This window comes from Haemaphysalis longicornis, unplaced genomic scaffold, assembly GCF_048455015.1.
Source record: "Haemaphysalis longicornis isolate Haplotype H1 unplaced genomic scaffold, Haemaphysalis longicornis Haplotype H1 scaffold_9, whole genome shotgun sequence".
NCBI lineage: Eukaryota > Metazoa > Arthropoda > Arachnida > Ixodida > Ixodidae > Haemaphysalis > Haemaphysalis longicornis.
The window spans coordinates 172,009,826-172,026,437 of NW_027526460.1; the positions used below are offsets into that span (position 1 = coordinate 172,009,826).

General features: G+C 49.5%; 1 protein-coding gene across 4 annotated transcripts in view; it reads left to right on the forward strand.

Moving 5' to 3' along the window:
* LOC144151392 (uncharacterized) overlaps positions 1 to 16,612 on the forward strand; it is a 458,541-nt gene that overhangs the window by 358,800 nt on the left and 83,129 nt on the right. For all 4 annotated transcript variants that reach the window (XM_077682433.1, XM_077682432.1, XM_077682435.1 and 1 more), the window contains 2 exons: positions 3,085 to 3,171; positions 3,254 to 3,439. In XM_077682433.1, the coding sequence (XP_077538559.1) occupies positions 3,085 to 3,171; positions 3,254 to 3,439 (273 nt within the window). The remainder of the gene's footprint in view (positions 1 to 3,084; positions 3,172 to 3,253; positions 3,440 to 16,612) is intronic.

Sequence of the window (16,612 nt, forward strand, 5' to 3'; positions counted from 1 at the left end):
TGATTTTCACACAATGAAATACACAGCAGCTAACAGTTTCAGTACATACTTTTGAAAAAATGCAATTTCACATATTCAAACAAAATGCAAATATGCAACGTCATAACTCTCTGAAGTATAAAACATTAAAATGTATAAAATTGTATAAAATTTATAAAAACGCATCAAGAAAATTGGAGGGGAATGTATAACTAAAGAAATGGGCTATCAGCAAAACCATTTGCACTGCAGGGAGTAATGTTTATCAATCAATACATGGCTGTTTCCAGTTTACTCTTTGGTGGCAAAAACACTTTTAGCTGTCCTAAAGAAAAATTAGCTGCAAAATCGTATCTATTTAGAATTAATGGTAAGTTGTGCTCTAGTGATTGCAACTTGTAGTTATTGCGGAATTTTCGTTGGTGCCAGTTGTCTGTGTTACGGGTATTTATAGGGTGAGTTTGGGCCTGGAGTGATGCCAAATGTATTTGAAAGTTTTTTATCGGTAGCGAAGAAAAGTAGAAGCAGCGGAGAATTCGGAAGTCGTACATGTAATTTGCCTTGATTATGTTGTAACGTGGAAAGAAAGTACGAGTGGAACACGAATAATCAAGGTTTGCAATATGGCGAACGGCTTTCTTTTGTAAGTTGAGTAGTTTATTGATGTTTTGTTTAGTTGTAGTAGTCCATACTAAGCTGCAGTAATTTATATATGAGGCAAATAAAGCATTGTAGATGTTCAGTTCAACTTTTTCTGGGAAGAATCGTCGCGTGCGCGCTATCGCGCCGGCTACAGAAGATAGTTTTTTACAGGTAGTATCTACATGTTTATTCAAACAAAGCTGGGATTGGAACGTTACACCGAGGATCTTGTGATCATTTACTAATTCTACATCATGATTGGCATATTTAAGTGTATATTTCAGTTCAACTCTTCTGTTTTTAGCTCGGAATAAAACTGCTTTTTTTTTCGTCGGATTAACCTTAATTCTATTTGAACTTGACCAATGAAATAATTTATGCGGAACCGCGTTACATTTGAGCATTAGACTATTCTCATCAGGACCAGAATGAAGTATAGTACTGTCATCGGCATATATTACAAATGTTGCATTTAAGTCAATGTGCTTAATATCATTTATATATAAATTAAAAAGCAGGGGACCTAGCACGCTGCCTTGAGGAACACCATTTCAAATTACCATTTACGGTGGTAATTAAAACACCATTTACTGTGGAACATATAAAAAAATAATGAAAGAAATAACCTTTACCATCCCTTTTTAGAACACAATCTGTAGATAGCCTGACAGTTTTCAAAAAAGCACGAAACAAACTAAATAATCAGCTAAGACAAGCTAAGGAAGCATATCACCAGCAGTTTGATGAAATTTGTTCAAAACAACCAGACGTTGCTTGGAAACTAATAAATCACTCTCTAGGCCGCGGCAAAATAAACACACCAATCGAAAGCATAGTCCAGAATGGCCAGAAACTATATGATGGGAAAATTCTTGCGGGTTACTTCAATAGGTACTTTACAAACATTGACGTACCAGCTGGTGAAACTACTGCTCTCCAAATATCTATTAGTGGTCCTACTGGAAGCGTTTTTTTGGAGCCTACTGATGATTTCGAAGTATACAGAACTTTTATGAGTATAAAAAACAGTAGAGCATTAGATATAGACAACATTCAAATTAAACCTGTTAAGTACGTCCTAGAATTTATTATCGCAATTCTAACTCATACTTATGATTTAATTCTTCAGCATGCGTTGTTTCCAGATAAAATGAAGAGAGCAAGAATAACGGTAATTTTAAGCATGGAGATAGAAATGATCCTAAAAATTACAGGCCCATATCTGTGATAACAGTCTTCTCCGAATGTATAGAAAAATTAATCTTTTCGAGTATGTCTAATTATCTTGAAGCAAAAAGTATCATTACGAACGCATAATTCGGTTTTCGCAAAGGAAGGTCAACTGAAGCAGCCTTGCTAACAATTAAGGAGAACATATTGTCAAATATAGAAAACAATAAGTTCACTTTAGCACTCTTTATTGATTTTAGTAAAGCCTTCGACTGTCTGTACCATAATATTTTAGCCGAAAAGTTATCGCAATCAGGAATTCGTGGGAAGCCCCTAACACTTATGAAATCGTATCTCGAAAACAGAGTGCAGTCAGTGTATATTTCTGGTGAACAGTCTATTTTTCTACCAATTTTAAATGGTGTTCCTCAATTAAGGAGCACAATCCTGACCACCAGGCGGGCGAAGTCGTAACTCTGAGCAAGCGTGACCAAAAGGCACGGTGGAGTCAGCCCCAGATACTAGTGGCCTGCAGGTGGCAATAAGTGCATGTTACTTTTCAGGTTGCGATCGGGATATTCTCAAATCTAAGCCCGCCCCTCAATTTTGTATCCCGCCATTTGAAAGAGAGCATCAGCTGGCAAATGCAGGTAATGCGACGGAGTTGTGAAGTGCACATCATGGTGGAAATGTTTCTTCGTGGGTCAGTAAATCGGCCACGCCAACTCAAATGGAACTCTTGTTGATGTCTGTGATGAAACATTGGATGATAGAACGCCATATGGCAGGCATTGTGGATGCGTCAGCTGAACGTGACAAGTGGCATCAATTCCAAGGTGGCGCAAAGCCACAACTCCCAGGTTGTTCCGATGCAGGAAAAGCACTGCACAGATACTTCATGGACACAAGAGCTGTGAATATAGCCCTACTGGGGCTGATAATACAACAGGGGGGGGGGGGAAGAACTTCACAACCATTCTTGGTGCAGGCGAGTAGCAAGTGGCTTGTTGCCATGGGGTGCGGTGGTCTTTCGCGTAAGTGAATAAAGTGTCCATGTCGAACAAAGTGTCAAGCGTACACAAGCCTCAACAGTGTATTTATGCCTATGAGCGCTTTGGCAATAACTGGCGGTTGGCCATGAGCACTTCAGTGATAATGTAGCAGCATGCATATTTGCGCAGCTTGTGGAGGGCTTGCGTTGCAGTTTGCGATGTACAGAGTTATTTTGCGATATTTGTACGGTTTGGCTGAGCGTGTGCCGTGTCGTCCCCCCTCTCTCTCTTGGTGCTGCAGCAAGACTGGAAGGAGGCCCTGGCCCAACTGCTGCAAACCAACAACTTCCCCGAATTCACCGGCCGCGTCTGTCCAGCCCCATGCGAGGTCAGGGCGAGACCCGCTGTTTGGGCTGCATGGTCTGTTTGGTCGCTGTTTGGTCGCTCCTTGCCAAACCGTTTCCATGCAGGGTGCGTGTGTGCTGGGCATCAACGAGCCGGCAGTGACCATCAAGAATATCGAGTGTGCCATCATCGACCACGCCTTCGAGCAGGGCTGGATCCACGCCGACCCGCCTTCTCTGCGGTCGGGCAAGAAAGTCGCCATCGTGGGCAGCGGGCCCGCGGGACTTGCCGCCGCCGCACAGCTCAACAAGGTGATCTAGGGCAGCGCCTGCTGCCCCAGGCAATGTGTGGTGACACAGTCTCGCTCATTATCGTGGGAGCACTTGCCGTTCCAAACGTCAGACCACGCAATGTGACATAAAAGAAAATAACAGGTGCCACCTCTGTCAGGCTCAGCTGGGTACATGGGGCTTGCTCAAAAGCTGCGCCCCTCCCTTCCCTTCTCTTTTACTGCATCTCTTCAGCCCTCCCCTAAGCGCGTAGGTCACTACATAAAAAAGTTTGATAAACACTAGTATCATCATCATCATCATCATCACCAACCTATCTACGCCCACTGCAGGGCAAAGGCCTCTCCCATTATTCTCCAATTACCTCGGTCCTGTGCCAACTGTGACCAATTTGTCCCTGGTATATTGGTATATTGGTGCTGGTATATTGGGTGCCTACTAGATGAACACACCTAGCAATGGGAGTTTTCTTGCCAAGGTATTCAATAGTGCAGCTATGGTGCTAGTGTATTTTTTCTCTTGTGTTTTGCTAACGTGAACATTTGTTGTTACAGCGAAGCTGTACATTGCTAACCCGAGGTCGCGGGTTCGATTCCCGGCCGCGGCGGCCGCTTTTCTGATGGAGGCGAAAAGCAAAAACGCCCGTGTGTACGAGATTTCGGCGCACGATAAAGATCCCCAGGTGGTCAAAATTAATCCGGAGCCCTCCACTACGGCGCGCCTCATCGCCTGCGTTGCGTCGGCGCGTTAAACCCCACAATCAAATCAAAATCAATACATTGCTAACCCCTCAGATTTTCATTCCGGTAGAGCCGCTTTCCTACTCTCCACGCCAATGCCTCTTTCACGAGTTTCAGAACTGCTAATGGTGGCACTTTTTACTCGCTATGAGGTGAACATTTGTTTTTGCAGCGAAGCTGTACATTGCTATCCCCTACAATTTTCGTTCCCGTAGAGCCGCTTTCCTTCTCCCCTCGCCAACGCTTCTTTTACGAAATGCGGCACTGCTGAAGAGGGCACTTTTCAATCGCTATGAAGTGAACATTTGTTTTTGGAACGAAGCTGTACATTGCTAACCACTAAGATTTTCATTCCGGTAGACCCACTTTCCTCCTGCCCTCGCCAACGCTTCTTTCACGAGTTTCGGAACTGCTGATGATGGCACTTTTCACTCGCTATGAAGTGAACATTTGTTTTTGCAGCTAAGCTGTTCATCGTTAACCCCTGAGATTTTCATTCCGGTAGAGCCGCTTTCCTGCTCCCCTCGCCAACGCCTCATTCACGAGTTGCGGAACTGCTGATGACACTTTTTACTCGCTATGAAGTGAACATTTGTTTTTGCAGTGAAACTGTACATTGCTAACCCCTCAGATTTTCGTTCCGGTAGAGCCGCTTTCCTGCTCCCTTCGCCAAAGACTCATTCACGAGTTTCGAAACTGCTGATGGCACTTTTCACTCCCTATGAAGTAAACCTTTGTTTTGCAGCGAAGCTGTACATTGCTAACCCCTCAGATTTTCGTTCCGGCAGAGCCGCTTGCCTGCTCCCCTCCCCCAAGCCTCTTTCACGAGTTGCGGAACTGCTGATGACACTTTTTACTCGCTATGAAGTGAACATGTGTTTTTGCAGTGAAACTGTACATTGCTAACCCCTCAGATTTTCGTTCCCGTAGAGCCGCTTTCCTGCTCCCCTCGCCAAAGACTCATTCACGAGTTTCGAAACTGCTGATGGCACTTTTCACTCCCTATGAAGTAAACCTTTGTTTTGCAGCGAAGCTGTACATTGCTAACCCCTCAGATTTTCGTTCCGGCAGAGCGGCTTGACTGCTCCCCTCCCTTAAGCCTCTTTCACGAGTTTCGGAACTGCTGATGGCACGTTTCGCTCGCTATGAAGTGTACATTTGTTTTTTCAAGCGGAGCTGTACATTGCTTACCCCTCAGATTTTCGTTCCGGTAAAGCCGCTTTCCTGCTCCCCTCGCCAACGCTTCTTTCACGAGTTGCGGCACTGCTGATTACACTTTTCAGTCAATATGAAGTGAACATTCGTTTTTGCAGCGAAGCTGTACATTTCTAACCCCTTAGATTTTCATTCCGGTAGAGCCGCTCCCCTCGCCAACGCCTCTTTCACGAGTTGCGGAACTGCTAATGGTTCTGTTCGCTCGCTATGAAGTGAACATTTGCTTTTGCAGCAAAGCTGTGCATTGCAAACCCCTGAGATTTTCGTTCCGCTTTAGCAGCTTTTGTGCTCGATTCGCCAACGCCCCTTCACGAGTTGCTGAACTGCTGATTGCACTTTTCACTCGCTGTGAAGTGCACATTTGTTTTTGCTGCAGAGGTGTACATTGCTAACCCCTCAAAGTTTTTTTCTGGTAGAGCCCCTTGCCGGCTCCACTCGCCAACGCCTATTTCACGTGTTGCGGAACTGCTGATGGCACGTTTCACTCGCTTTGAAGTGCACATTTGTTTTTGCAGCGGAGGTGTGCATTGCTAACCCCTCAGATTTTCGTTCCGGTAGAGCCGCTTGCCTGCCCCCCAACGAACGCTTCTTTCACCAGTTGCGGAACTGCTGATGGCACGTTTCACTCGCTTTGAAGTGCACATTTGTTTTTGCAGCGGAGGTGTGCATTTCTAACCCCTCAGATTTTCGTTCCAGTAGAGCCGCTTGCCTGCTCCCCTCGCCAACGCTTCTTTCACGAAATGCGGCACTGCTGATGGAACTTTTCACTCGCTGTGAATTGAACATTCGTTTTTCAGCGGAGCAGTACTTTGCCAACCCCTCATATTTTCGTTCCGGTAGAGCCGCTTTCCGGCTCCACTCGCCAACGCCTATTTCACGTGTTGCGGAACTGCTGATGGCACGTTTCACTCGCTTTGAAGTGCACATTTGTTTTTGCAGCGGAGATGTGCATTGCTAACCCCTCAGATTTTCGTTCCGGTAGAGCCGCTTGCCCGCTCCCCTCGCCAACGCTTCTTTCACGAAATGCGGCACTGCTGATGGAACTTTTCACTCGCTGTGAATTGAACATTCGTTTTGCAGCGGAGCAGTACTTTGCCAACCCCTCATATTTTCGTTCCGGTAGAGCCGCTTTCCGGCTCAACTCGCCAACGCCTATTTCACGTGTTGCGGAACTGCTGATGGCACGTTTCACTCGCTTTGAGTGCACATTTGTTTTTGCAGCGGAGGTGTGCATTGCTAACCCCTCAGATTTTCGTTCCGGTAGAGCCGCTTGCCTGCCCCCCAACGAACGCTTCTTTCACCAGTTGCGGAACTGCTGATGGCACGTTTCACTCGCTTTGAAGTGCACATTTGTTTTTGCAGTGGAGATGTGCATTGCTAACCCCTCAGATTCGTTCCGGTAGAGCCGCTTGCCTGCTCCCCTCGCCAACGCTTCTTTCACGAAATGCGGCACTGCTGATGGAACTTTTCACTCGCTGTGAATTGAACATTCGTTTTGCAGCGGAGCAGTACTTTGCCAACCCCTCATATTTTCGTTCCGGTAGAGCCGCTTTCCGGCTCCACTCGCCAACGCCTATTTCACGTGTTGCGGAACTGCTGATGGCACGTTTCACTCGCTTTGAAGTGCACATTTGTTTTTGCAGTGGAGATGTGCATTGCTAACCCCTCAGATTTTCGTTCCGGTAGAGCCGCTTGCCTGCTCCCCTCGCCAACGCTTCTTTCACGAAATGCGGCACTGCTGATGGAACTTTTCACTCGCTGTGAATTGAACATTCGTTTTGCAGCGGAGCAGTACTTTGCCAACCCCTCATATTTTCGTTCCGGTAGAGCCGCTTTCCGGCTCCACTCGCCAACGCCTATTTCACGTGTTGCGGAACTGCTGATGGCACGTTTCACTCGCTTTGAAGTGCACATTTGTTTTTGCAGCGGAGGTGTGCATTGCTAACCCCTCAGATTTTCGTTCCGGTAGAGCCGCTTGCCTGCCCCCCAACGAACGCTTCTTTCACCAGTTGCGGAACTGCTGATGGCACGTTTCACTCGCTTTGAAGTGCACATTTGTTTTTGCAGTGGAGATGTGCATTGCTAACCGCTCAGATTTTCGTTCCGGTAGAGCCGCTTGCCCGCTCCCCTCGCCAACGCTTCTTTCACGAAATGCGGCACTGCTGATGGAACTTTTCACTCGCTGTGAATTGAACATTCGTTTTGCAGCGGAGCAGTACTTTGCCAACCCCTCATATTTTCGTTCCGGTAGAGCCGCTTTCCGGCTCCACTCGCCAACGCCTATTTCACGTGTTGCGGAACTGCTGATGGCACGTTTCACTCGCTTTGAAGTGCACATTTGTTTTTGCAGCGGAGGTGTGCATTGCTAACCCCTCAGATTTTCGTTCCGGTAGAGCCGCTTGCCTGCCCCCCAACGAACGCTTCTTTCACCAGTTGCGGAACTGCTGATGGCACGTTTCACTCGCTTTGAAGTGCACATTTGTTTTTGCAGTGGAGATGTGCATTGCTAACCCCTCAGATTCGTTCCGGTAGAGCCGCTTGCCTGCTCCCCTCGCCAACGCTTCTTTCACGAAATGCGGCACTGCTGATGGAACTTTTCACTCGCTGTGAATTGAACATTCGTTTTGCAGCGGAGCAGTACTTTGCCAACCCCTCATATTTTCGTTCCGGTAGAGCCGCTTTCCGGCTCCACTCGCCAACGCCTATTTCACGTGTTGCGGAACTGCTGATGGCACGTTTCACTCGCTTTGAAGTGCACATTTGTTTTTGCAGTGGAGATGTGCATTGCTAACCCCTCAGATTTTCGTTCCGGTAGAGCCGCTTGCCTGCTCCCCTCGCCAACGCTTCTTTCACGAAATGCGGCACTGCTGATGGAACTTTTCACTCGCTGTGAATTGAACATTCGTTTTGCAGCGGAGCAGTACTTTGCCAACCCCTCATATTTTCGTTCCGGTAGAGCCGCTTTCCGGCTCCACTCGCCAACGCCTATTTCACGTGTTGCGGAACTGCTGATGGCACGTTTCACTCGCTTTGAAGTGCACATTTGTTTTTGCAGCGGAGGTGTGCATTGCTAACCCCTCAGATTTTCGTTCCGGTAGAGCCGCTTGCCTGCCCCCCAACGAACGCTTCTTTCACCAGATGCGGAACTGCTGATGGCACGTTTCACTCGCTTTGAAGTGCACATTTGTTTTTGCAGTGGAGATGTGCATTTCTAACCCCTCAGATTTTCGTTCCGGTAGAGCCGCTTGCCTGCTCCCCTCGCCAACGCTTCTTTCACGAAATGCGGCACTGCTGATGGAACTTTTCACTCGCTGTGAATTGAACATTCGTTTTGCAGCGGAGCAGTACTTTGCCAACCCCTCATATTTTCGTTCCGGTAGAGCCGCTTTCCGGCTCCACTCGCCAACGCCTATTTCACGTGTTGCGGAACTGCTGATGGCACGTTTCACTCGCTTTGAAGTGCACATTTGTTTTTGCAGTGGAGGTGTGCATTGCTAACCCCACAGGGGGGCAGGCAAGCGGTAGAGCCGCTTGCCTGCCCCCCAACGAACGCTTCTTTCACCAGTTGCGGAACTGCTGATGGCACGTTTCACTCGCTTTGAAGTGCACATTTGTTTTTTGCAGTGGAGATGTGCATTGCTAACCCCTCAGATTTTCGTTCCGGTAGAGCCGCTTGCCTGCTCCCCTCGCCAATGCTTCTTTCACGGAATGCGGCACTGCTGAAGGAACTTTTCACTCGCTGTGAATTGAACATTCGTTTTGCAGCGGAGCAGTACTTTGCCAACCCCTCATATTTTCGTTCCGGTAGAGCCGCTTTCCGGCTCCCCTCGCCAACGCCTATTTCACGTGTTGCGGAACTGCTGATGGCACGTTTCACTCGCTTTGAAGTGCACATTTGTTTTTGCAGCGGAGGTGTGCATTGCTAACCCCTCAGATTTTCGTTCCGGTACAGCCGCTTGCCTGCCCCCCAACGAACGCTTCTTTCACCAGTTGCGGAACTGCTGATGGCACGTTTCACTCGCTTTGAAGTGCACATTTGTTTTTGCAGCGGAGGTGTGCATTTCTAACCCCTCAGATTTTCGTTCCGGTAGAGCCGCTTGCCTGCTCCCCTCGCCAACGCTTCTTTCACGAAATGCGGCACTGCTGAGGGAACTTTTCACTCGCTGTGAATTGAACATTCGTTTTGCAGCGGAGCAGTACTTTGCCAACCCCTCATATTTTCGTTCCGGTAGAGCCGCTTTCCGGCTCCCCTCGCCAACGCCTATTTCACGTGTTGCGGAACTGCTGATGGCACGTTTCACTCGCTTTGAAGTGCACATTTGTTTTTGCAGCGGAGGTGTGCATTGCTAACCCCTCAGATTTTCGTTCCGGTAGAGCCGCTTGCCTGCCCCCCAACGAACGCTTCTTTCACCAGTTGCGGAACTGCTGATGGCACGTTTCACTCGCTTTGAAGTGCACATTTGTTTTTGCAGCGGAGGTGTGCATTTCTAACCCCTCAGATTTTCGTTCCGGTAGAGCCGCTTGCCTGCTCCCCTCGCCAACGCTTCTTTCACGAAATGCGGCACTGCTGATGGAACTTTTCACGCGCTGTGAATTGAACATTCGTTTTGCAGCGGAGCAGTACTTTGCCAACCCCTCATATTTTCGTTCCGGTAGAGCCCCTTGCCGGCTCCACTCGCCAACGCCTATTTTACGTGTTGCGGAACTGCTGATGGCACGTTTCACTCGCTTTGAAGTGCACATTTGTTTTTGCAGCGGAGGTGTGCATTGCTAACCCCTCAGATTTTCGTTCCGGTAGAGCCGCTTTCCGGCTCCCCTCGCCAACGCCTATTTCACGTTTTGCGGAACTGCTGATGGCACGTTTCACTCGCTTTGAAGTGACATTTGTTTTTGCAGTGGAGGTGTGCATTGCTAACCCCTCAGATTTTCGTTCCGGTAGAGCCGCTTGCCTGCCCCCCAACGAACGCTTCTTTCACCAGTTGCGGAACTGCTGATGGCACGTTTCACTCGATTTGAAGTGCACATTTGTTTTTGCAGCGGAGGTGTGCATTGCTAACCCCTCAGATTTTCGTTCCGGTGGAGCCGCTTGCCTGCTCCCCTCGCCAACGCTTCTTTCACGAAATGCGGCACTGCTGATGGAACTTTTCACTCGCTGTGAATTGAACATTCGTTTTGCAGCGGAGCAGTACTTTGCCAACCCCTCATATTTTCGTTCTGGTAGAGCCGCTTTCCGGCTCCACTCGCCAACGCCTATTTCACGTGTTGCGGAACTGCTGATGGCACGTTTCACTCGCTTTGAAGTGCACATTTGTTTTTGCAGCGGAGGTGTGCATTGCTAACCCCTCAGATTTTCGTTCCGGTAGAGCCGCTTTCCGGCTCCCCTCGCCAACGCCTATTTCACGTTTTGCGGAACTGCTGATGGCACGTTTCACTCGCTTTGAAGTGCACATTTGTTTTTGCAGCGGAGGTGTGCATTGCTAACCCCTCAGATTTTCGTTCCGGTAGAGCCGCTTTTCGGCTCCCATCGCCAACGCCTATTTCACGTTTTGCGGAACTGCTGATGGCACGTTTCACTCGCTTTGAAGTGACATTTGTTTTTGCAGCGGAGGTGTGCATTGCTAACCCCTCAGATTTTCGTTCCGGTAGAGCCGCTTGCCTGCCCCCCAACGAACGCTTCTTTCACCAGTTGCGGAACTGCTGATGGCACGTTTCACTCGCTTTGAAGTGCACATTTGTTTTTGCAGTGGAGATGTGCATTGCTAACCCCTCAGATTTTCGTTCCGGTAGAGCCGCTTGCCTGCTCCCCTCGCCAACGCTTCTTTCAAGAAATGCGGCACTGCTGATGGAACTTTTCACTCGCTGTGAATTGAACATTCGTTTTGCAGCGGAGCAGTACTTTGCCAACCCCTCATATTTTCGTTCCGGTAGAGCCGCTTTCGGCTCCACTCGCCAACGCCTATTTCACGTGTTGCGGAACTGCTGATGGCACGTTTCACTCGCTTTGAAGTGCACATTTGTTTTTGCAGCGGAGGTGTGCATTGCTAACCCCTCAGATTTTCGTTCCGGTAGAGCCGCTTGCCTGCCCCCCAACGAACGCTTCTTTCACCAGTTGCGGAACTGCTGATGGCACGTTTCACTCGCTTTGAAGTGCACATTTGTTTTTGCAGTGGAGATGTGCATTGCTAACCCCTCAGATTTTCGTTCCGGTAGAGCCGCTTGCCTGCTCACCTCGCCAACGCTTCTTTCACGAAATGCGGCACTGCTGATGGAACTTTTCACTCGCTGTGAATTGAACATTCGTTTTGCAGCGGAGCAGTACTTTGCCAACCCCTCATATTTTCGTTCCGGTAGAGCCGCTTTCCGGCTCCACTCGCCAACGCCTATTTCACGTGTTGCGGAACTGCTGATGGCACGTTTCACTCGCTTTGAAGTGCACATTTGTTTTTGCAGCGGAGGTGTGCATTGCTAACCCCTCAGATTTTCGTTCCGGTAGAGCCGCTTTCCGGCTCCCCTCGCCAACGCCTATTTCACGTTTTGCGGAACTGCTGATGGCACGTTTCACTCGCTTTGAAGTGACATTTGTTTTTGCAGTGGAGGTGTGCATTGCTAACCCCTCAGATTTTCGTTCCGGTAGAGCCGCTTGCATGCCCCCCAACGAACGCTTCTTTCACCAGTTGCGGAACTGATGATGGCACGTTTCACTCGCTTTGAAGTGCACATTTGTTTTTGCAGCGGAGGTGTGCATTGCTAACCCCTCAGATTTTCGCTCCGGTAGAGCCGCTTGCCTGCCCCCCTAACGAACGCTTCTTTCACCAGTTGCGGAACTGCTGATGGCACGTTTCACTCGCTTTGATGTGCTCATTTGTTTTTGCAGTGGAGATGTGCATTGCTAACCCCTCAGATTTTCGTTCAGGTAGAGCCGCTTGCCTGCCCCCCCAAACGAATGCTTCTTTCACCAGTTGCGGAACTGCTGATGGCACGTTTCACTCGCTTTGAAGTGCACATTTGTTTTTGCAGCGGAGGTGTGCATTGCTAACCCCTCAGATTTTCGTTCCGGTAGAGCCGCTTTCCGGCTACCCTCGCCAACGCCTATTTCACGTTTTGCGGAACTGCTGATGGCACGTTTCACTCGCTTTGAAGTGACATTTGTTTTTGCAGTGGAGGTGTGCATTGCTAACCCCTCAGATTTTCGTTCCGGTAGAGCCGCTTTCCGGCTCCCCTCGCCAACGCCTATTTCACGTGTTGCGGAACTGCTGATGGCACGTTTCACTCGCTTTGAAGTGCACATTTGTTTTTGCAGCGGAGGTGTGCATTGCTAACCCCTCGATTTTCGTTCCGGTAGAGCCGCTTGCCTGCCCCCCAACGAACGCTTCTTTCACCAGTTGCGGAACTGCTGATGGCACGTTTCACTCGCTTTGAAGTGCACATTTGTTTTTGCAGCGGAGGTGTGCATTTCTAACCCCTCAGATTTTCGTTCCGGTAGAGCCGCTTGCCTGCTCCCCTCGCCAACGCTTCTTTCACGAAATGCAACACTGCTGATGGAACTTTTCACTCGCTGTGAATTGAACATTCGTTTTGCAGCGCAGCAGTACTTTGCCAACCCCTCATATTTTCGTTCCGGTAGAGCCGCTTTCCGGCTCCACTCGCCAACGCCTATTTCACGTGTTGCGGAACTGCTGATGGCACGTTTCACTCGCTTTGAAGTGCACATTTGTTTTTGCAGCGGAGGTGTGCATTGCTAACCCCTCATATTTTCGTTCCGGTAGAGCCGCTTTCCGGCTCCACTCGCCAACGCCTATTTCACGTGTTGCGGAACTGCTGATGGCACGTTTCACTCGCTTTGAAGTGCACATTTGTTTTTGCAGTGGAGATGTGCATTGCTAACCCCTCAGATTTTCGTTCCGGTAGAGCCGCTTGCCTGCTCCCCTCGCCAACGCTTCTTTCACAAAATGCGGCACTGCTGATGGAACTTTTCACTCGCTGTGAATTGAACATTCGTTTTGCAGCGGAGCAGTACTTTGCCAACCCCTCATATTTTTTTGTTCCGGTAGAGCCGTTTCCGGCTCCACTCGCCAACGCCTATTTCACGTGTTGCGGAACCGCTGATGGCACGTTTCACTCGCTTTGAAGTGCACATTTGTTTTTGCAGCGGAGGTGTGCATTGCTAACCCCTGAGATTTTCGTTCCGGTAGAGCCGCTTGTCTGCCCCTCAACGAACGCTTCTTTCACCAGTTGCGGAACTGCTGATGGCACGTTTCACTCGCTTTGAAGTGCACATTTGTTTTTGCAGTGGAGATGTGCATTGCTAACCCCTCAGATTTTCGTTCCGGTAGAGCCGCTTGCCTGCTCCCCTCGCCAACGCTTCTTTCACGAAATGCGGCACTGCTGATGGAACTTTTCACTCGCTGTGAATTGAACATTCGTTTTGCAGCGGAGCAGTACTTTGCCAACCCCTCATATTTCCGTTCCGGTAGAGCCGCTTTCCGGCTCCACTCGCTAACGCCTATTTCACGTGTTGCGGAACTGCTGATGGCACGTTTCACTCGCTTTGAAGTGCACATTTGTTTTTGCAGCGGAGGTGTGCATTGCTAACCCCCTCAGATTTTCGTTCCGGTAGAGCCGCTTGCCTGCCCCCCAACGAACGCTTCTTTCACCAGTTGCGGAACTGCTGATGGCACGTTTCACTCGCTTTGAAGTGCACATTTGTTTTTGCAGTGGAGATGTGCATTGCTAACCCCTCAGATTTTCGTTCCGGTAGAGCCGTTTGCCTGCTCCCCTCGCCAACGCTTCTTTCACGAAATGCGGCACTGCTGATGGAACTTTTCACTCGCTGTGAATTGAACATTCGTTTTGCAGCGGAGCAGTACTTTGCCAACCCCTCATATTTTCGTTCCGGTAGAGCCGCTTTCCGGCTCCACTCGCCAACGCCTATTTCACGTGTTGCGGAACTGCTGATAGCACGTTTCACTCGCTTTGAAGTGCACATTTGTTTTTGCAGCGGAGGTGTGCATTGCTAACCCCTCAGATTTTCGTTCCGGTAGAGCCGCTTGCCTGCCCCCCAACGAACGCTTCTTTCACCAGTTGCGGAACTGCTGATGGCACGTTTCACTCGCTTTGAAGTGCACATTTGTTTTTGCAGTGGAGATGTGCATTGCTAACCCCTCAGATTTTCGTTCCGGTAGAGCCGCTTGCCTGCTCCCTTCGCCAACGCTTCTTTCACGAAATGCGGCACTGCTGAGGGAACTTTTCACTCGCTGTGAATTGAACATTCGTTTTGCAGCGGAGCAGTACTTTGCCAACCCCTCATATTTTCGTTCCGGTAGAGCCGCTTTCCGGCTCCCCTCGCCAACGCCTATTTCACGTGTTGCGGAAGTGCTGATGGCACGTTTCACTCGCTTTGAAGTGCACATTTGTTTTTGCAGCGGAGGTGTGCATTGCTAACCCCTCAGATTTTCGTTCCGGTAGAGCCGCTTGCCTGCCCCCCAACGAACGCTTCTTTCACCAGTTGCGGAACTGCTGATGGCACGTTTCACTCGCTTTGAAGTGCACATTTGTTTTTGCAGTGGAGATGTGCATTGCTAACCCCTCAGATTCGTTCCGGTAGAGCCGCTTGCCTGCTCCCCTCGCCAACGCTTCTTTCACGAAATGCGGCACTGCTGATGGAACTTTTCACTCGCTGTGAATTGAACATTCGTTTTGCAGCGGAGCAGTACTTTGCCAACCCCTCATATTTTCGTTCCGGTAGAGCCGCTTTCCGGCTCCACTCGCCAACGCCTATTTCACGTGTTGCGGAACTGCTGATGGCACGTTTCACTCGCTTTGAAGTGCACATTTGTTTTTGCAGTGGAGATGTGCATTGCTAACCCCTCAGATTTTCGTTCCGGTAGAGCCGCTTGCCTGCTCCCCTCGCCAACGCTTCTTTCACGAAATGCGGCACTGCTGATGGAACTTTTCACTCGCTGTGAATTGAACATTCGTTTTGCAGCGGAGCAGTACTTTGCCAACCCCTCATATTTTCGTTCCGGTAGAGCCGCTTTCCGGCTCCACTCGCCAACGCCTATTTCACGTGTTGCGGAACTGCTGATGGCACGTTTCACTCGCTTTGAAGTGCACATTTGTTTTTGCAGCGGAGGTGTGCATTGCTAACCCCTCAGATTTTCGTTCCGGTAGAGCCGCTTGCCTGCCCCCCAACGAACGCTTCTTTCACCAGTTGCGGAACTGCTGATGGCACGTTTCACTCGCTTTGAAGTGCACATTTGTTTTTGCAGTGGAGATGTGCATTTCTAACCCCTCAGATTTTCGTTCCGGTAGAGCCGCTTGCCTGCTCCCCTCGCCAACGCTTCTTTCACGAAATGCGGCACTGCTGATGGAACTTTTCACTCGCTGTGAATTGAACATTCGTTTTGCAGCGGAGCAGTACTTTGCCAACCCCTCATATTTTCGTTCCGGTAGAGCCGCTTTCCGGCTCCACTCGCCAACGCCTATTTCACGTGTTGCGGAACTGCTGATGGCACGTTTCACTCGCTTTGAAGTGCACATTTGTTTTTGCAGTGGAGGTGTGCATTGCTAACCCCACAGGGGGGCAGGCAAGCGGTAGAGCCGCTTGCCTGCCCCCCAACGAACGCTTCTTTCACCAGTTGCGGAACTGCTGATGGCACGTTTCACTCGCTTTGAAGTGCACATTTGTTTTTGCAGTGGAGATGTGCATTGCTAACCCCTCAGATTTTCGTTCCGGTAGAGCCGCTTGCCTGCTCCCCTCGCCAATGCTTCTTTCACGGAATGCGGCACTGCTGAAGGAACTTTTCACTCGCTGTGAATTGAACATTCGTTTTGCAGCGGAGCAGTACTTTGCCAACCCCTCATATTTTCGTTCCGGTAGAGCCGCTTTCCGGCTCCCCTCGCCAACGCCTATTTCACGTGTTGCGGAACTGCTGATGGCACGTTTCACTCGCTTTGAAGTGCACATTTGTTTTTGCAGCGGAGGTGTGCATTGCTAACCCCTCAGATTTTCGTTCCGGTACAGCCGCTTGCCTGCCCCCCAACGAACGCTTCTTTCACCAGTTGCGGAACTGCTGATGGCACGTTTCACTCGCTTTGAAGTGCACATTTGTTTTTGCAGCGGAGGTGTGCATTTCTAACCCCTCAGATTTTCGTTCCGGTAGAGCCGCTTGCCTGCTCCCCTCGCCAACGCTTCTTTCACGAAATGCGGCACTGCTGAGGGAACTTTTCACTCGCTGTG